General features: G+C 45.6%; 1 protein-coding gene across 6 annotated transcripts in view; it reads right to left on the bottom strand.

Annotated features, from left to right (window-relative positions):
- The window catches only part of BACH2 (BTB domain and CNC homolog 2), a 374,289-nt gene that overhangs the window by 35,015 nt on the left and 317,804 nt on the right, over positions 1–21,470 (bottom strand). For all 6 annotated transcript variants that reach the window (XM_082475207.1, XM_082475211.1, XM_082475208.1 and 3 more), the window contains one exon: positions 1,386–2,984. In XM_082475207.1, coding sequence (XP_082331333.1) covers positions 1,386–2,984 — 1,599 coding nt within the window. The remainder of the gene's footprint in view (positions 1–1,385; positions 2,985–21,470) is intronic.

The following is a 21,470-nucleotide window of genomic DNA, read 5'->3' as shown; positions in this document are numbered from 1 at the left end:
CTTGTAGCTAAATTAAATCCTTTCAGTATGTTTCTTTCTCCATCTTTGCCAGGCAGTAACAGGAGAGCGGGGACCGGGCTAGCTAGAAAACGAGGAAGTGACCACAGGGCACTTCTGTAGTTGGCACAGGAAGTTTTGGAATCTATTTTCAAAACATGCCCAATCTAAAATCTTCATGTGCTTCTCGCCAACCTCGCAGAGGCTGAATGAACCACACGTGGCTCTGTGAAAAGCCACCTCACCCTGTGTGGCATTTCTGCTGTCTGGCTGGGTTAACATCCCTGCTTCGCTAGAGGCTAATAACCAGGGAGCGCAGACGCGGGCGGAGGGCACTGGCATAATGAGGACCACGCTTCATTTCCTCCTGTGTTTTTCGGAGAAGCAGCTCTTGGGAGGGACTTCTCACCGGGCTCGCTCTGTCCTGCTCCAGAGGCAGGTCTGAGACACAGGTGGCAGCCTCAGGTTGGTTGCTTGTCGATCAGCAAGACTGTGCCAGATCATGACACAAACACCCTCAGATCTCTCCGGGGGCCCCTCATGTTACAGGGGAAGGGGGAGCATCTGAGGGCGTCTATTCCTTCTCTCCTTGGCCACGTGACTCTTGCTCACGATGTGGCTGGCGTTGCTCCTGCCTCCTCTCCCAGCATTGGGAAGACGCAGATGGCGCCTTTGGGAATTTTTATCTAGAAAGTACTTTGTTTTCAGGGTGGACTGCTACACAGCCCCACTGTTCCTTAAAATGACTCTCACCATTTGTGGGGAGCTTGGGAAATGACACATTATACAGTTATATGTGACTGACAAGGGTGCTTCTTCAGTGACACTGGGACTGGGACGGATGGTGAGCTGTCCATCACCTGCATCGAAATGAATGGACAAGGGATGGCTCCAGAGTCCCATCCGACAAGGAAACTTAAAGGTGCTGGGAAAGCACCTGTTCAGTGTGGATCTCTCTAGTTTCAAACAGTCAGTTTTGAAAGCGATTCTATATTTTCCTTCACACTGAAGAGGCGAGGGGCAAGGATGAGGGTGAGGGGTATGGCATCCTTTCAAAACAGACAGAGGAGAAGGAGAGGGGGGCGGGGATCGGAAGTACCTGCGCACACTTTCAGGCATTGACTTAACTGTTTTCACTAGGCACTTTGCCTCTGCTTGTTGAGTACTGAAATCTCGATCAAATTTCAAGTGCTTTCTAGGACAAAGTGGTTAATTTGGAATCGCCTTGAAGCCTCCTGCCTCTACGGATGAGGGGGACAGTCCCTGTACTGTAACCTTTAATCTTGACAAACAAGAACCATCTGGCAGTGGTGGGGGGGGGGCAGGGAGAGTCCAGATAAAGGACTGAGGGTGGATCACATGCTTGAATTTAGTTGTGGGTTCCCTACCTCCTGGCCCCTGTCCTGCACAGGACACGACTCACTGTCTGCTTCCGAGAACGATCCGGACTCATCGCTGGAGTTGGTGCCGTAAGACTGCTCACATTTAATCTGGGGTCGGACTTGGTTGTACATTCCATCTCCCATCAGGCCTGGTTCCTGATGTTCTGTGGCAAGGAATCTGGCTCCCTGGGAACAGGGTGAGGAGGAGAACTCGCAGAGAGGAAGGCTGCAGGGCGAGCCCCCGCTCCCGTCCTCGGCGTACGAGTAGGACGAGCACGAGCTCGAAGTTCTAGTCCTGGTCTCCAACGGGGGCGAGCGAGGGCAGACTTTGATTGGCACCGGGCAGCTGGTGTTGGGCCGCATCCTTCCGGGCAAGTGTTCAGCCATCAGCCCACCGTGAGGGTAGGCCTGTGAGCTGGGGACGGACTGGCCAGTCCCCACCCACAGGCCCTTTGGCACCGGCTCAGAGAGATCTTTGTCCAAACCGCTTACCCCAGAATACGAGTGCACCGCGGTGCTCGCTTGGTCACAAGCGCTGGAGGAGAAGATCACACTTCTCCGGTCCAGCTCTCCTTCCTGTTTACAGAGCGCCTCCAACCCAGGCCCCTTGAGGGGCGACCCCACTGTGAAGCTGGACGCGTCCTTCTGGCCCATGTGGGGCTGTCCGTAATTGCCCGGGAAAGGGGCGTAGTCACTTTTAAGGTCACCCTGAGTGATCCCCTTGTCAAAAGGGCACGCGGAACTCCTGGCAAAGTGCTGCTGAGAGGTACCGGGCAGGCCGGACAACTCCACACTTTTTGTTAGGCTAAACAGAGACCTCAAGCAGGAGGGGGAGGACGCGCCCCTGGACCTCTCCAGGCAGGCGGCCCCGGCAGGGGGGGCGGGGGCGGGCGCGGGGGCGGGACGGGGCTGTTTCCGGTCCATTTCCACGTCCCCGGCTCTGTCTTTGACGTCAGGCTCATCTCCAGACAGGCAGAGCGTGATGCTCTCTTCTTCGTTCTCTTCGCTGGGCGGCTCGCTTTTGATCTGCCCCATGGCAAGCCCCGGCTTGAGGCTGCTGCCAGAGTTATCTTCACTGAATGTGCTTGCAAAACCTGAGGTACTGTGTGATGATGCGTTATAGACATTCTTGGTACATGCAAGCTGGTATTTCTTGTATCTGGGGTACTGCGTTAACGCGTCCTTTGCCGCGCTCTCCTTGGTGTCCGCGGGCACGTCGGACTCCGGCAGCAAAACTTCTTCCTTCTCCGGTACTGGGATGGCAGTGGCCTCAAAGCTGATGGGGTCTGGAAGCATCTGGTCCCTGGGGCAAGCCATCTTGGCCGTCTCCGAATCCATCGTCTCCTCCTCTTCCTCCTCTTCCTCTCCGGCGCTGTTCTCACGGTCCTCGTGCGGGCGCTGGCACGCACCGTCCTTTCGGCACACAAACAGGCCATCCTCGCTGTTCAGGAGCTGGGTCTGCAGGAAGCTGAAGCAGGAGTCCTCCAGGTTGTGCATGCGCAGGAACTCGGCACAGCGGATGACCTCGCGGATGTTTTCTCTGCTGAGTAACAGCTTGGCGGTGTAGGCGAACTGCAACAGCGGCCCAAACCCCCTGGCCGTGACCTGCAAAACAAACAGGGGAATTGCCGACCGTTACCATCAGCACTGCTATTGTCCCGAATCCCTCAGCTGAAGCAAGATAACCAGACAGCGCTAATGTCCCAGGATAAAGACTGCAAAGGAGCAATTAATCTCGTCCTGGGTCAGCAGTGATTCTGCTTCCAGTAATTAGGGCCTGTCTCGTGCATGCCCTACTCATCACGACACACAGAACTGAAAATCATCAGGGTCAAGTGGCTAAACAAGATGACAGTGGGTTCAGTGTTTACACTAATGAAATATCCTGGCAAAAATGCACGGTAACAATGGGAAGCCTATTAATTTCCCTCCCCATCCGTCCTGTTGAGAGCCACTGTACGTCAGGAGTGCTGTGATACTTCTTACAGCTCACTCGAGCCAAAGAAAGCATTATAGTTTTCTGGTCAACTGCAGAACTAGCAATATGGCCCTGTTAGAAACCGGAAAGTCCACGGGGTTTTGAAAATAGTTTTTCCCTCACAAAGTTAAAAAGAGACGTTGAAAGCAACTCCTGTTTTTTGCTCATTCATCATGGTTTCTAGTTGAGATTTTCCAGTCATCACGTCATACCCCATCTTACAATGATACTAGAGATGACAGTCCAAAGCAGCGTTCTCAAAAAAGAAATGAACTCCTGGCCCCTAAAAAGGGTGGAGGGTGGTTACAGAGCTAAACAAGCCGGCTGTCATTTAAATGGCTGAAGTTGTTGAATGGCACAGGACATGGGCAATTCCTTCCCTAATTATAAGCAGCAGCTTTGCCACGCAGCTGTCTTCTTTCCTGGTAAATCTTCAGGGGCTGAGCCTACTGTCATGTGCTGCTAGTCCATTACACATTTTCCGCAGACTGGAAACATGCTATTTATGCACAGCTTGTGTACATGCGCATGCCTGCACGCACACACACGCTGAATGACTTAGACCATTAGAAATATGTTGCCTAAGGCCAGTTGTTCTTTCGAATGAAAATGGATTAAACTTGCTGGCGTTCAGGGCAGGCTTCCTTACCCTATACACATACCCACGCATCCTCTAGGTTCTTGCAAGCACTGCTGACCCTATAAGGAAGGGAGGGGAGGCAGGTCCATGAATCATGTGCAAAAACAAATGAAAGCAGAGGTCACGGGGTCCTTGCTGGAAGCTACAGTAGCAGTGACTAAAGAATATCTGCTAGGGGAATAAGTGCAGAGCAAGATGAACCCGCAGGCTTTGGAGCTGACTGCCACATGGATTGAATTCAGAACAGCACACAGAGCCCAAACTCTTGTGAGGACCTATATCTGCTGTTCAAGATTCAACACAGACATCAACTCTTCTGGGAGCCCTCTGCAGACTTCTTAGAGAGCGAATGACACCATCCTCTCAGCCCCCATAGCCGAAGAAAGGAAACACCCTGCCTTCCCCAAGGGCAGTGCTGATTTTATATCACTGACTGCATTCTAAGGGAATGCCTAGTAAGGGAAATTTCTTAGATACACAGCTGAATGGAATTTTAATTGTTAATATTTTTGAAGTACTTTAAATAAAATTCAAAAAAATTTCTCCATCAGATAATGAGTCCTGAGATGTTTGGTTTTAAAAAAAAAAAAAACCACAACAAAAACCCATGACTGCAAGACCCACATTATAGTTCTACAAGGGCAATCATTGCCATCTCCCTTTTATTGTACTTAATTGTGTCAGTTTCTACCAGTAGACAGCAAAGCTTCTTCAGATCAGGGATTGTTTCATTTCTCTTTGTAACCCTGCACCTAAGGAGGGTCTCTAAACATCTGATAAAAGCTTGTATATTACTGAATATGTCTGAAGTCTAACTGTGCCCCTAACATACAACTATAGTGTCCAGAAGGTGACAACACACTCTGCTTGGTGAGTGCTGTCTCAAATTACTTTTGGAGCAAGGCACTGTGTAAACCAACAAACTACACCAATTAATCAATTGCAGGCAGGGGTGCTTATTTGTCACGTCCCCTAGCACCTATATTGAAAGGGAGTTCACCTGACCTACACTTTTGTTCTACTAAGCTGACATGGCAATAGATTCAGCAAATGTCTGTTTTATGTACTTTTCTCCCAGGAACCTATAAAAAGGAGTGTAAGGTAAGGAAGTGCATATTGATAAGTAACCAAAGAAGGTTGATGAGAATGTCACTGGACCCATTTCTTCATCGTAACACGGCTCCACCACAAAGAGAAAATAGCAGAATCAAGGCAGAGTTGACCCCTCCATCAGGAAGCATCTTCCGCTCCGCTCCTAGGCAATCTACCAATTGCAGAGTGGATAATACACATCTTGAGTTTTGGCAGATGCACTCGTTATACGGGAAATCGGGGAAACTCATCTTGATGCTATTTATGTTTTTTTTATACAGTCCTCCTCATACTCTCATCCCCATTTCTTTTTTATTTTGATGCGGTCTCAGTAAGCTGTACCACTATCCCCTGCTATGGCTGCTTTTAAAGAAAATTCCTGAAGAAGCTAAGGGACACTCTTGAGGAGCACTAGATCAGTCCTGGGTATCACCACTTGCCTCATGGCAGCAAGGAGCTGCAGAAAGCTTCTCCACTCAGGGCCAAGCTAATACTTAAATGTATGAGTGGGTCCAAGGATGCCAATAAGCACAGTCTCCACATCCCAAATCAGTTCATTGATCCTTTGGGGGCTCAGGAGACACGATGAGCTTGAAATGATCGTCACATGGTCATGAACGAGTCATGAATAGAAACAGGGTTGTAAAATGTCATTCAATCCCAGGTCAGAGAAAACGGTGTCCTCACCATGAAATTTCGAGAGTCCATAATTAGCTCTTCCCTCCTGCGAGTTTAAACCATGCTCTGTCGTATTTAATTCTGCTAAATTTTGCTCAGCTTCTGCGCGCAGGGCTTTGTCTAGAGAGTCAGTTACTATTCACCAAGCTCCTGCTAGTGCCCAGCACCGCGCTAGCTGGTTCTCCTAACGCACTGGAAGGCAGGCGTGATTGCCGCTATTTTGTAGACAAGTAAACTGAGAAGCAAGGAGGTGAAGGAGTGCGTCCAAGGTCCTAGAGCTAGTAAGTAGAGAGCTGGAATTCCAACCTAAGTGCTATGGAAAATGGTTAAGTACAAGACTCAGCCCTGTGCTCAAGAAACCTACAATTTAGCTTTGAAGAGGAGATAAGAACAATAAGTTAATTTTCAGGAACCACGTAAATCAACAATGGAAAGGCAAGATGACATGTCACAAGACGACATGATTAGTTGTCAACAAAGAAATCCTGACCAGTTCAGGAGAAGAGGAGACTGCTGAGGTCTGTGGGATCCCTTGAAGCAGGGACTTGTAAGCAGGACACCTGGAGTGTACTGAATGGCCCCCGACTGGGTCCGATCGGGGTCAAGGGTTGCTTTGATACAATGGGTACCTTCTGAACTGCCACTGCTGTCCCTTCCAGGAACCCATCTCTGGTGCATTTCAGCCCAGTTGCGATAGTTCCAAATACACAAAACAGAAAGTGGGTGCCCACCACACATGCAGGCCAGTGTTAAAATAGGCAGTGGCTTTCTAAATATTGGTTTAGCCTCCATCTTGAGTAGCTTGCACTGTCTTTCCATTTTGAGGAATCATTTACGCTCACGTACTCAGAAAGCAAATATCCAGGTACCCACGTGAACCTGCATGTTTATGAAACTGGGGCCACAAGCCTGCATTGTTATTTACTTTCTGTTTGTAACAAGTAAGGCTCTGATAATAGGAAAAATAAGAGGGGGTAGGAGGTGGAGAATCACCCACAAAACTAATGACCCGTAACAATGTTATTTAAAAAGGTAATGATCGGGCTTCCCTGGTGGCGCAGTGGTTGAGAATCTGCCTGCCAGTGCAAGGTACACAGGTTCGAGCCCTGGTCTGGGAAGATCCCACATGCCGCGGAGCAACTGGGCCCGTGAGCCACAATTACTGAGCCTGCGCGTCTGGAGCCTGTGCTCCGCAACAAGAGAGGCTGCGATAGTGAGAGGCCCGTGCACCGTGATGAAGAGTGGCCCCCGCTTGCCTCAACTAGAGAAAGCCCTCGCACAGAAACAAAGACCCAACACAGCCATAAATAAATAAATTAATTAAAAAAAAAAAAGGTAATGATCATCAAGTTACAGTGGAATGAAGTGATGAGAAACAGCAAGCCAATCCCAGCTCACTGGTATTAATGGAGCTGTGTTCCACTACTCTCAGGGAAGCAGACATATCTAGGCTAAAAATCACCGGTCAGGAATGGCCTAAAGGAATGATAAACAAATGCAAAATACAGTATTAGGGGCACCTGGGATAACAGTCTTGCATTTTGAATGGAATCTTTTGGTTGGATCATTCTGAAGAGTATTTTTTCCATCACATTATGGTTCCATAATGTGCAATATACATTGTGCTACAGATGAGACTGGCTCACGTACTGGGAAGAATGGAGGGTGCCCTGGGGGACTAAGACCCGTGAGAGGTCAGGAAGTAATCCCGCCTTGCTCTCTGGCTGCTCCCAAGGAGGCGGTGACCTCATCCAGCAGTTGGCACACCCAAGGCGAGTGGCTCTGACCTTTGGGTTTCGGGCCTGAAAGAAACAAGGTCAGACTACCAGACTCGTGCACTGTGGTGTGAGCCCACACGCCACTCATGGGTTGAAAATCTGACCCACTGAAACTATGACCCTCCACCCTTTGTTCCCTTGGGTTCTGACGTATCATCTCTCTGCTGTGGAAGAAAGGAAGATGACGTGATGAAAACGCAGCTGGCAGAGGGCATGCTTGGGTGCTGTTTGCAGAGCTGGGGAGCTCATTCCCTCAGGACGTGGTCCGTGTACTGCTGGACAGAGCTTGTGAAAGGAAACTTCTAACAGTTTTGTCACTCTGGATTATTACAGGGATCAGGCATCTGGGCTTCAGGCATAAATTGAAAATAGGGTTTGGGAATTTTTATAAGACTTGGAACAGCATTTTCTACTCAAGCCATGTGATGAAGGTCTTCTCTGCTGCTTCTGGAAGTGTATATTCATGGCTGCAGCACTGAGGCCATCTACCCGAGCCTGATCTGATGGGTCAGGAGATCTGGGGACTGCGTCCCAGGAGAGGCGTGGCACGCTGCTCAAGGTCCCATAACCACAGCCTCACAAAACACGGAATCTTTTACTTTTAGCAACATCATGTCCTAATGGAGCTGGATCTCTCCTACGCTGCTGGAGCAGGCAAGAGGAGGTTAACAAAGCTATGCCGATGGGCTTTTGAAAACACTGACTTGGGTTGTATTTGCACAGCAAGGCACTTGTCAAATAAAGAAAACAGCCCCAGTGACAACTCACTCCTCCCTTCCACCTCCACAGTGCACTGCATCCCATTCTGCAGGCTGAAGACTGACTTAGCGATGAGGCATCGCTTCCAATCTTAATTTTCTATAATTAATATCCATATTATCACTTGTTTCTCCCCAAAGCAGCATGCTCTATAAGCATACTACATTCAGGATGTATTTGTTAAATTAACATCACTATTTCAACAAAGCTTCTGGTTATTTTGGTACTAGTTTTAGTTAACGATAGAGCCAGACCAAACAACCTGTTTCCATTCCTAAAGTAACAATACAAAAACTAAAGCAAGTTGATTATATGTACAAATATATAATTTCATATAGTGGGTTTTAAAAAAATTTGTGTTAATGAATGTGGCTTAAAAGCATGAAATTAAGTGTCTTTTCTCTCCTGTGCAGGCTTGAATTTGGGTTTGCAGCCAAAATACAAAGTTCCTCTCCTTTTTGTAAATCTGTCCCTGAGATTCTCTATGTGATCATTCAGTCATTACTATTTTTTGTTTACTCATTCATTCACCAACCATGTTCTGGGCACTGACCGTGCACTGTGTGACATCTGAGGGCACCAGCTTTCTTGGATTCAAATTCCAGCTCTATGATGTACCAGCTGGGTAACTTGGGCTTCTTACTGAATCTTTCTGTGCTTGTTTCTCCAACTATAAGACCAACAGTGCCTGCCTTGTAGTAAAACCTATGGAATAGCTTCTAGCATTGAGTAACAGCTATTATTATTGCTGTTATTACAAAAATGAATAATATATAGTCTCCTTCTCCAAGGAACTAAGAGGGTGACCAGAGAGACAGATGTTCAACACAAATGTCTACAATGTAATCTAAGTATGTAACAGGTATTTGCAGGGTGCTAAGGCGGGACCAAGCTGAGGGTAGTAACTCCTAAGGGCGTCAGCGTAGCCTTCCTAGAAGTGGTGACCTTTGCCCCAAGTGTTGAAGGCTGAGTTGAAGTTCATCAGAATAAGTCAAAGAAAGGCCTGGCTCACTCCCTCATCTCCTTCAGGCTCTTCTCAAATGCTACTTTCTCAGTGAGGCCTTTCCTGGGCCTCTAATCACAACTGTCCTCCCGGCACCAGGACTGGCTACATGATTTGCAGGATCCAGTGCAAAGTGGAAAGGTGGTCCTCTTGTTCGGAGATTCAGAACTTGAAGATGATGACAGGGTCCTTCTGAGCAGGGGACCCTAGGCAATTGCATAGGTCATAAGCCCTTGAATCTGGCCCTGTCAACACACACTTGCTACCTATGCCCTGCAGGTTGAAATGGGCTCTGCTCCCTGATCTCAGTGGGGTGACGGCATCCTAGGGTACAGCCAGTGAACTCCAATTGAGTGAAACTCCAAAGGCTAGCTGGCACAGCTACTGGCATCAGCAGTGTAGGTCAGCGGTGGCTGGCGGGATCATGAGTATCTTGGACTGAAATACATAGTCAGCCCACGAAGGTACTTTTTGATTGGTGAAAGAAAAAAAGAAAATCATGTAGGTGAAGTGGACAAAGCCCTGCTTGAGTCTCTGTGATAGAGTCATCATCCCACACTTGAGTCAGTTCACAGATCCAGGAACTCTTGAGGAAGGATCCTGTAATAATCCAGGTTGCCGCTATGATTTCTTCCGTCACAAGGGTTTGCAGAAACATACATCTGGTAGTTTTCCTAAATCATGAACTAATACAAACTTTCTTAACTAAAAAATCTTTAACAAAAAATTATTCAAAAACTGTTTAGATCAGAACCAAATCTATCTATATATCCTTCTCTACCTATCTATGAACTAAAGTAGCACTAGTTTAACACAAACATAACAGGACAGTTTTGTCTCTCAGCCTCATGCCCCACTCTTCTTTTGTTTTTTCCCCACTTGTATTGAGAAATAATTGACATACATCCCTGTATAAGTTTAAGGTGTACAGCATGATGGTTTGATTTACGTATGATTATCACAACAGGTTCAGCTAACATCCATCTTCTCATATAGATACAATAAAAAGAAAAAAATTCTCCTTGGGATAAGAACCCCTAGGATTTACTTTCTCAGCAACTCTCCTATATGTCATATGTCATACCCACTCTCCTTATGTTCCCGTTTCTAATGCTGAAGCTGGGAGTTTTTATTTTTTTATTTATTAATTTAAAAAAAATATTTAATATTTATTTATTTTGGCTACGCCAGGCCTTCAGTTGCAGCATGTGGGATCTCCATCGTGGCATGCAGGATCTTTTAGTTGTAGCATGCATGCAGGATCTTTTAGTTGTAGCATGCAGACTTCTTAGTTGTGGCATGCACGCAGGATCTAGTTCCCTGACCAGGGATCGAACCCAGGTCCCCTGCACTGGGAGCTCAGAGTCTTACCCACTGGACCACCAGGGAAGCCCCTGAGGCTGGGAGCTTTTCAACTTTGTTTCCCAGGCTCCTTTGCCAGGTGACTTATTCTGCCAGTAGGGGGCACTGGTGGGAGATCAGAGGTAGGAGGAAAGAAGCTGTGGTTCCCGTTTCTTGTTCTCTTTCTCTGTCCTTCCCTGGTGGGGTGTCTGGAAGTGGTGGTCTTCTCCCCAGGTGCAGCCCCTCCTGCATGCTCAGAGGTCCCTTTTATCCCTCCAGCCCCGGGAGTGAGAGCTGCTTCCTGCCATCATTAATCACTGGGTTAACTCTCCTTCCACTTCCTGTTCTTTCAGTTTTCCAGCACCTGTGTAACCAATTCGCTGTCTTACACCCCCTCTATTTGCAACACCTGTCATGGTTTCTGTTTCCCTGACTCAATCCTCATCCATTTTACAGACAAGGAAGCCAAATGAGGTGAAGCCCAGAAAGCTCAGAAAGGTGAAGGGATTTTCCCAAAGTCACATGTCTGGTCAGCCAGGGCTTCACTCAAGCCTTCTGACTGCAGAGTTCAACTCTCCTGCTCCTTTCATACCAGTTGCTGTCTCTCTGAAGTAAACCAGAAAAGGAATGATGTTTCGTATTTCGAGTTTTATTGCACTCTCTAAAACATTCGCTTTTATACAGCTCTATCCAAAGAAGTCTGGCCAACTGAATGTGGTACTTCCCGGGTAGGGAGAAGGATGAATCTCACATTTGCTTCTATCGCTATTTACATTATTCAGATGCAGTGGCTAGATTTCTCCCAAAGAATGAAGCTAAGTGCTAAGTCCCTTTCCTGCCTGGTAAAACCTCGTAAATCTAGGGAGCTCTTCTATCGCATAGGAATTTGATAAATCAGCAGGCTAAGCTCAGCTTCATTTCTTGGAATCTGGAAGGAATCAAAGCAGAAACGCCTTTCTGGCGGGGAGCCAGGAGGGACCAAAGCTTTGTTCCAAATGAGAAAGGCAGCCTGATAAAGCTGATGTTTAGGGGGCAAGTCACGTGGCCCCTGCCTGTGTCAGCTGGCTCAGAATTATCATGAGGCTACGTAACAGCCGAAACTGCCCCTGAGGCATTTGGTTGTCTCAGGTTGATGAGAACAGGGAAGAGGAAGCAAGCATCATTCATTATCGTCTTTCCTGGGAACCGGCAACACCTTGGCCCTGTGGAACCTTCATTTCACCCAGGTGGTTTTACCCCTCATCTCACTCCTTCATGTGTGGCCTTAATTATTTTCTCATTCAGCTACAGGTGGTTATATTTCCAGGTAAGCGATGGGCAGAAGTCATATGTGATTCAAATATAAGGTACTGTATTCATATTTACTCTAAAAGCATACAATGAAAACAGAAAGTCTCTCTTCTGAAAGATTATATAATGAAGCTCATGGAGTAATTTTTAAAAATTCAATTTCAGTATAAGTGTAGATCTTAAAATAGGTATAAGATAGTAGTAACTTTTTACGTTTTTCAGTGTAAAATGAAAGTGAAAAGCATCCCACTCACTGGTAACGAAGTAGTAAAACCTGCATCTAGGTTTACAGTTTCATTTGAAAAACCACCTCCAACAGAAAATTATTTTTAAAAAGATTTTAAAAATTACCTATTTTCCATCTGAATGACCCTCTCCCCTCTTTCAGGAAACCAATGATCTTCATAGACAAGAATTTTCTTGAGTCAAGGTTTGGTTTTACCTCCTAGACCCCTCTAGTCCTTTCAAACCAACCAGCAACCATTTGATGTTCAACCAGAAAACACAAACCATTTTTTAAAGCTTCTAGTCTTGAGAAGTTCAGTTCCTCATCAGAGCCTTCTAATGCTTCTTCCTATTAAGCCAAAATTCCCATCCCTGAAACCTAACCAGTTACGAGCCCCTCTCCCCTCCTCATAGCCTCCCTCTGAAACATCTTGAGTTTGACTACATCCCCAGCAGATACCTGAACTGAGTAAATGCTCCAGTCACTGGAACAGAGGACAGAACTGTCCCCTCCCTCCGCCTAGAGCCTATTTTCTATGAATACAATGATTTATTTCATTGCCACTTGTTACTTATGGTGCTACCAATTACCATCTCTGAGCTTTTTGCTTCTAGCACGTGCTACTGATAAGCCACATGCCCATTTTAATCTTGCAAAATTGATTTCTTGACCCAAGAGTGTACACTTGTCTAGATATTCAGAAACTGTTTTTTTATTATATAAACTGTTCTCCTTTTCATTTTTTTGGCTGTGCCACGCGGCATGCGGGATCTTAGTTCCCCTAACAGGGATCGAACCCGCGCCCCCTGCAGTGGAAGTGTGGAGTCTTAACCACTGGACCGCCAGGGAAGTCCCTCTAGGCGAACTTTTTAAGATCCACTTTCTTTTTTTTTTTGAAAACTATAATGCCATTTCTTCATCTCCAGACTTCTGATGCTTTGCTGGGCTCCACAGTTTCTCAAAGATTTTGACCTTAACAAGTTGTACCATCATTATGTCTATTTTTTTTCTGTACTTTGGGAGCTTTACTTCCTCCAGACTGGGGGCTTAGGCGTTTTCTTCTACCTGGGGTTTCCATTTCTTTCTCCAAGTTTTTCTCAGTTTTCCATCTAATGAACATTCTCCATGACATACAATATAGAGGTAACTCAGGGCTCTCTGTCATCCTCAATACTAAATGCTCAGCCCCAAGGAGCAGCTGCTGGGTTTCCTCGTCTTCTTGCTCCACAGAGAACAATATATTTGTTTTCCTTATCTGTCCCTCTTTGAAAGGTCTCCATTCATTTTGGGCTTGGGTTTTCTTGATACTGTTTTTGTGGGTCCATATACCTTTTCATAGTTGTTCATGTTTTTCTACCATTAAAAAAAAAAAAGAAAATTGAGCTAAACAGAGAACTGCTGGCACAATTACTCTCCTTTGTTGAAACAAAAAAGGTCCTCATCTGAACTTTGTTTTGGGCATTCATAGATCTCCTGAGTCATCTTTCCCTGCATATGTGTAATTTCTACATTTCTCTTATTTAAAAAAATCTCTCAAAAGGTCATGAACCCCAAACTAGAAAACTCCTAAAAGAAAACATAGGGGAAAAGCTTCATAACACTGGATTTGGCAATGATTTCCTGGATATGACACCAAAAGCACAGGCAACAAAAGCAAATATAGACAAATGGGACTACATCAAGTTTAAAAACTTTTGTGCATCAAAGGACACAATAGAGTGAAAATGCAACTTATGGAATGGGAGAAAATATTTGTGAATCCTATATTTAATAAGGGGTTAATATCCAGAATATATAAAGAACTCCTATAACTCAACAACTACAAAATAATCAAATAATCTGATTTTTAAAAAAGGCAAAAGACTTGAATAGGTATTTTTCCAAAGGCGATATATAAATTGCCAACAAGCTTATGAAAGATGCTCAACATCACTAATCATCAGAGAAATACAAATCAAAACCACAATAAGATGTCACCTCATACCCACTGGGATGGCTGCTATCAAAAAAGGAGAAAATAAGTATTGGCAAAGATGTGGAGAAATCTGGAAGTCTTGTGCGGAGTTGGTGGGATTGTAAAATGGTGCAATTGCTATGGAAGAAGAGTACGAACATTCCTCAAAAAATTAAAAATAGAACTACCATTTAATCCAGCAATCCCACTTCTGGGTATGTATCCAAAAGAATCAAAAGCAGGAGGTATTGTACACACCCACGTTCATAGCAGCACTGTTTACAGTAGCCAAGAAATGGAAGCAACCCACATGTCCATTAATGGATGAATGGCTAAACAAAATGTGGTATATATATATATACAATGGAATACTGTGCAGCCTTAAAAAAGAAGGAAATCCTGTCACATGCTACAATATGGATAAACCTTGAGGTCATTATACTAAGTGAAGCAAGCCAGTCACAAAAAGACAAATACTGCATGATTCCACTTACATGAGGTACCTAAAGTAGTCAAATTCATAGATACAGAAAGTAGAATGGTGGTTACCAAGGGCTGGGGTCAGAGGGAAAGGGAGGTGGTTCTTTAATGGGTATAGAGTTTCAGATTTGCAGGGTTATGAGTTCTGGACATCTGTTTCATAACAATGTGACTATTTTTAAAGTAAGATGAATGTTTGATGGACATTAGTATAGGACACTTAAAAATGGTTAAGATGGTAAATTCATGTTGTGCTTTTTAAAATCACAATAAAAAGGTGTTGAAATATTTTGGACTGTGCAAAATCTCCTCTTTGATGATCATGTTCTCTAAAATGATATGGTCTCTTCTAAGGTTTCTCTCACGTATACTCTTGTCAGTTCCTTTTAGTTAGTCAGTATTAGGACCAGAATAGCAATTCTAGTCTCGAACTCTCTACCCTTTTGAAGGTGAAACTGCCAGTAAGGCACATCAATGATCACTCAGGTATTCTATTAGTTGAAGAGAATTCTGATAGTTATTTATATAGTTGAAGTTCTGTATCATGCCTCTCCTTTGCCCTAATCTTGTAAATGGGAATTGGAACATGGAGCTGGTAATTGCTCTGACTGTATAACCCATAAAGAACTCCTACTACACTATCAGTTTTGTTTCTCTCTTTTCTAATCTCTTCCCAGGACTCTTTTGAAGGCTCCTGCCCTCATGTTTCTTGACTTGCTTACGGAGCTTCTGGATATATGGTGCTGCTCTGCTTTTCTTCCCAGTTGGTGACATTTTTAATTTGAATATGGAATTCCTTCTCAGCCATATCTCGATGTGATGCCCTTTTGCTCGCCAGGTTACGTGGGTTACCTAAGAAATTCTATTTATCACCCTGGCAATAATCTCCAGTTCAATTTGTTAATTACTCCTGTTCCACCCACTGATAGATAGACATTGGAAACTGTAAGTACTGCTTCTGTCTTCCCCTTCTCCTTGGTTTATCCAGTGATTCACCAAATACTTCTCACTTTCACATCAATGTCAAACCTGCTTGCTTCTGTGATAATTGGTGTCGTGAGTTTAGCAGGATATTCGTTTCCCTCCCCCTCCCCCCTTTCAGTTTAAAGCATGAACCTTATGCGCTGTGGGTTCTCAAAAACTATTGGTTGGACTGAATTGAGCTAACCCTAGTAATGCCTGCCGGGGCAAGCAGAGGATTTGAGTCCTTCTTTCACATGACAATCCATCACATATTTGAAGACATCTGTCATACCTGGTTAGGGAATCTTTTTTTCCTTCAAGAACTAAAGTCATATTTTCCATCTGAAATGAAAACTGAAGAACTGACAGATCACACATCTCTTATGGAAAATGTTATTTTCTTCTTGACCTCTGGAAGCAAGTGGGTTTATTTTTTATTATTTATTTATTTTTTTAAAATTTATTTTTGGCTGCATTGGGTCTTCGTTGCTGCGCGCGGGCTTTCTCTAGTTGCGGCGAGCGGGGGCTACTCTTCTTGAGGTGCGGTGGCTTCTCACTGCGGTGGCTTCTCTTGTTGCGGAGCACGGGCTCTAGGCACGTGGGCTTCAGTAGTTGTGGCTTGCAGGCTCTAGAGCGCAGGCTCAGTAGTTGTGGCGCACGGGCTTAGTTGCTCCATGGCGTGTGGGGTCTTCCGGACCAGGGCTCGAACCCGTGTCCCCTGCATTGGCAGGCGGATTCTTAACCACTGCGCCACCAGGGAAGTCCAGCAAGTGGGTTTACATTCCACTAATACCCCAATCGCCATGAGGACTCTATGCCACCAAGGGAGGATCACTGGTCTTTAGTGGGGAAAGTAATCTGACCTTGACAACTTGGGCAACTCTGCTGCCACTTCCCCTTTCATTTGCAAAACAGGAATAAATAAATAGGGACATGCTGAAGAAATTCAGATAATACATTTGAAAGGCTTTTGAGACACAGACACTAAAAATTCTAAAAAGATGTGTATCATCTTTTCAAGCAGAGCTTTTCCATTTGCAGTGGAAGTGGGTGTTACTGTGGCTCACAGAAGGAATAAAGCTACAGATTTTGCCTTATGGGCATGGTATCCAACAGCAATAAAAGTATTTCTACCGTCTTTAGTTTCCTTCATCTCAGTCCTTTACTAACCACCCTAAAACAGAAGTCAAGGCATGCTGACTGGGTTATCCAAGGCTGTACAGTAAGCCGGGGTAAATGCATATATGGAAACCAGACGTTTTGCCAAAGGGACTGTATACTTCTGATTTCCACTCCCCTCTCCTGTTTCCACAGTGGGCTCTGCCAGTGGGGAAGAGTCAATGCTGATGCAATGCAGGCGCCATCTGTGCTCTGTAAGGACTGAAACAGCGGCCATCAACACAAAGCTTCCCTATGTGAGCTGGACAACGGCTGCCCTGGAGCCGTAGGACAGCAGACGGAACACACAGCTCTGTAGAAATCAGGGCTGCAGGAATCGTTAGGACACAATACCCACGCTCCTGGATGGGAGCATGAAGTCAAGTTTGTCACTCAGCCACTTCCTCTCCTTTCCCCCTATTTCTCATCTTTTCTATGTGTGATTCCCGTCGTCAAGGGAGGGAATGAAGAGGAAGCCGATTCCATCCATCAGCGTGGCCAGGGCTGCCGTTTTTACCTGGATCTGCTGGGCTCTGGCCCTGCAGCCTTCCACAGCCTTCCCTGGGACACTAGGGCGCCAGACTTGCAAATGACATCAACGGGGACAGGGAGCAAGCTTTGCTGAGAAGGGCAGTGTGCCGGGACTTGAGACTTCTGGGGCATGAAGGCAGGGGCCTGTTTTGGACAGTGGTATCATCTCTGGTAGCACTGCTGATGGCAGGTGAGACAGAATTTCCACCAGTGTCTGGGTGGCTGTATCCAGTTTCTGTGGGGCCGAAACACACTTTTTATCCTAACTCAGGGGATGGTGAGAAAAGGTAATAAGTCACAGGTGCATCCAAAATGCACCTTGGAGGCTGTTCTGGGCCACCTATTTTGAATGTGGCTTGGAACTGTTACGAAAGATCTCTTTACTTACAGCTCCTAACTAGGGAAACACCTTTTCTGCTATAAATAAAGATAACCAAGCATCCTGAAAACAAACTTTTGATTTTGGACAAACACCAACTCTCAAGAACAAAACAAGGTGTTTTGTTCTGGGTGAATCAAAGTATTTCTGAATATACCTTTAAGGATGCGAGTTAAGGCACCAACAATACTTGGGGGGTGTTCCAGTATTTTGATGGAATTTTAGTCATCGAAGTTGGAAATCAGAAACCTAAAAAACCATAATGCAAAACAAGCCCTCCAGTTTCCTCGCACTATTAGAGTAGGAAATACCTGGCTCCTGGCAGGGAGGACCCTCCACAGAAGATTACCAGCAGCCTTCCAGAGCAGCGGAGCTTTGAAAACCTCACCCAAGCTAGCAGGTGTCTGGACAGCACTGTCATTTCTTTTTTTTTTTTTTTTTAAATTTATTTATTTAATTTATTTTTGGCTGTGTTGGGTTTTCGTTGCCGCGCGCGGGCTTTCTCTAGTTGCGACGAGCGGGGGCTACTCTTTGTTGCGGTGCGCGGGCTTCTCATGCCGGTGGCTTCTCTTGTTGCGGAGCACGGGCTCTAGGCGCACGGGCTTCAGTAGCTGTGGCTCGCGGGCTCTAGAGCGCAGGCTCAGTAGTTGTGGCGCACGGGATTAGTTGCTCTGCGGCATGTGGGGTCTTCCGGACCAGGGCTCGAACCCGTGTCCCCTGCGTTGGCAGGCAGATTCTTAACCACTAGCACCGTCATTTCTTTAACAAGCATAGGAGCCCAGGGCTTAGGAATCTCTAGGTAGAGTCATCATTGTGGTAAAAATACTGATACTCAAAGCAAAAGGGAAAACTAATACCACTTCTCCGCTCATGACCTCTCTCCTCTCTGTTGATACCATCTTTGCTCTCTCCTCCACCTTGATGACCTTTCTGGATCCTCAATCCCAGGGAGGCTGGAGAGTCTTTGGGTAAATGTTCCCGACATGGACTGTGTTTCCAGCAGCAACGCCCTGCTTTAGAAAGCAAACTATTTTTTTTTTTTTTTGGCCGCGTGGCATGTGGTATCTTAGTTCCCCAGCCAGGGATCGAATCTGCACCCCCTGCATTGGAAGCATGGAGTTTTAACCACTGGACCACCAGTGAAGTCCCTAGAGAGCAAACTTAATTCTCTTCCATCTGATCTTCCAGATTGCCCCCCAACTGACTCCCCTTTCAGTCTCATCTCCAGTTATCCTCCTGAGCCAGACCGCCAGCCTTTCTCTGGCCTTCTAGAGTTCACTCAAGCTGTGCTCACTGCCTGGATGCATTCTTCACTTTGCTTTACTGATTCCAACTGTACCTGTGACATCTGTGGAGGACAGGGGAGGGGGTGTCCATCAGTATGGAATGCAAGGCCAGGGGAAACCCTTGCAAAGGAGGTGGCAATTAAACTGGACACCTCCCACCCACCCACCTGGACAATAGCTACTGCCTATAGACCCCCAGACCTGGCATTCAATCACATGAGTGCTGTTCTGCATTGTTATCTGAATGTGGTGCCTTTTTAAAAAAAATTTATTTTATTTACAATGTTGTGTTAATTTCTGCTGTACAGAAAAGTGATGCAGTTATACATACATATATTCTTTTTCATATTCTTTTCCATTATGGTTTATCATGAGATATTGAATATTGTTCCCTGTGCTATAGAGTAGGACCTTGTTGTTTATCCATTCTACATATAATAGTTTGCATCTGCTAATCCTAGACTCCCAGTCCTTCCTCACCCCCACTTCCTCCCTCTTGGCAACCACAAGTCTGTTCTTTATGTCTGTGAGTCTGTTTCTGTTTTGTAGATAAGGTCATTTGTGTCATATTTTAGATTCCATATATAAGTGATATCATATGGTATTTGTCTTTCTCTTTCTGACTTTCTCCACTTAGTATGATAATCTCCAGGTCCATCTATGTTGCTGCTAATGTGCTGTGCCTGTCTTGATGAGAAATTCCTGGAGGTCTACTTTTCATGTGCCACCTGCATGTATCTAACAAAATCTCGCAAATATCTGCATTGTCAAGAAGAGTTTGTTACTTCTTCTCAGAAGGCATTAGCATTACACCTTTCAAAAGAATTAACAAAAGGTCACATTTTCATGTCAATTAGATGATACAGTATTCACAAAAGGTTAAATGATAGGAAATCATTAGATCACAGAGCAGTGCTGGGGCCATGAGGATTTCTGTGTACATCCTAGGTATCTCGCATAAACAAGATGTGAGTCAATAATCAATCCAAAAATATTTACTCAAGCATTTGCTGTGTTGGGTGCTGAGGTGAATTTGAAAGAAGCAAAAAATAGTCTTACCCTGGAGGAACTCAGGATGTACTGCAGAGAATACAACTATCCCAGAGTTGCAGAGAATAATTAAATGTTAAACGATACGTTGTTGAGACTCCTGGTACAACAGAAAGTGCGAGAAGAGGCGTGGGTATGGGCTGTCTGATAGCACTAAGCTTGAATGCGAGCAGGCGGAGGACAGGAGAGCACACAACCCATACCCTCCAAATACTGTGACCCTGACCTTGGCCAATGTCAAAAACAGCCTCATGGGGGCTTCCCTGGTGGCGCAGTGGTTGAGAATCTGTCTGCTAATGCAGGGGACACAGGTTCGAGCCCCGGTCTGGGAAGATCCCACATGCCGTGGAGCAACTAGGCCCGTGAGCCACAGCTGCTGAGCCTGCGCGTCTGGAGCCTGTGCTCCGCAACAACAGAGGCCGCGATGGTGAGAGGCCCGCGCACCGCGATGAAGAGTGGCCCCCGCTTGCCGCAACTAGAGAAAGCCCTCGCACAGAAACGAAGATCCAACACAGCCATAAATAAAATAAATAAATAAATATTTAAAAAAAAAAAAAAAACAACAGCCTCATGGCTGTCTAGGAAAGAATCTAGGATTTAACACCCTTGTCTGTTTGAGAGAAACCAGTGTCCTCTGATCCATCTGAATGAAACTTCAACTGGACCTCGTAAAAGGGACGCCAAGGTAGAAACAGAAACGATCTGTTGGGAGAAGCTAATGGTGCTTAGAAAGCCATAGAGCACAACAGTTGGGGTTTCAGAAGGGCACCCGTATACCATCGCTGTAGAAGCTGCAGGAGCTGGAAGCTGGTTTGAAAGTGAAGGCTGGGAGAGTTAAGTGGACGAGCAAAACTGTTTCTTCCTTAGCATGCTAAGTGAGACTCATAGGATTTTACAACTGCGGCATGGGGGCACTTCTCGATCAGCTTGAGAAAAAGCAAAATCAAAATCCACTTTTATACTAAAGCAGGAAAAATGACATAGCAGGGAAGATATTTCAGGAAGTTAAACAGGAAAAAAAAGAATATAAGGTAACAAAGTAAAATGGTGAAATGTCTAAGAAGCAACTGCAATAAGAAAAAAGCTGGGCGGGGTCAAGTTCACAGGTAGTTCCAGGGGACACTGAGAGCCACGGAGGCCACGTGAAGTCCAGTGTCCCCCTTGAGGGCGTGCTGTCCTGCCAGCTCTGGGATGGGGTCTTGCGCTGCCTTGTTCCCAGCTGTGCCCCTGAAGCAAAGCACTGCCCCCAGCCAGCTCCAAAGACCGTTCTACATCCTTACTCTTGGTGGGAAGAGAATCCAGTTTGCGCCTCACCACAGTCACAGAGCGGACACCAGAACACTTTATCTGGCATATGGAAGGAAAAGAATGTCAAAGGGGCTTTTATTGCACCTGACCAGATAATTAGGTAATTAGCACTGTTGACTGATAGGGTACATCTACATGCATCTGTGTATCTCTAGGGAAGCATATTTTCAAAAATGTACTATCAAGTGCTTTTTATT

Source organism: Balaenoptera physalus (assembly GCF_965194825.1).
Source record: "Balaenoptera physalus genome assembly, chromosome: 9".
Lineage (NCBI taxonomy): Eukaryota > Metazoa > Chordata > Mammalia > Artiodactyla > Balaenopteridae > Balaenoptera > Balaenoptera physalus.
Note: the sequence above shows the minus strand (reverse complement) of the source record. Positions and strands in the feature narration are given on the sequence as shown.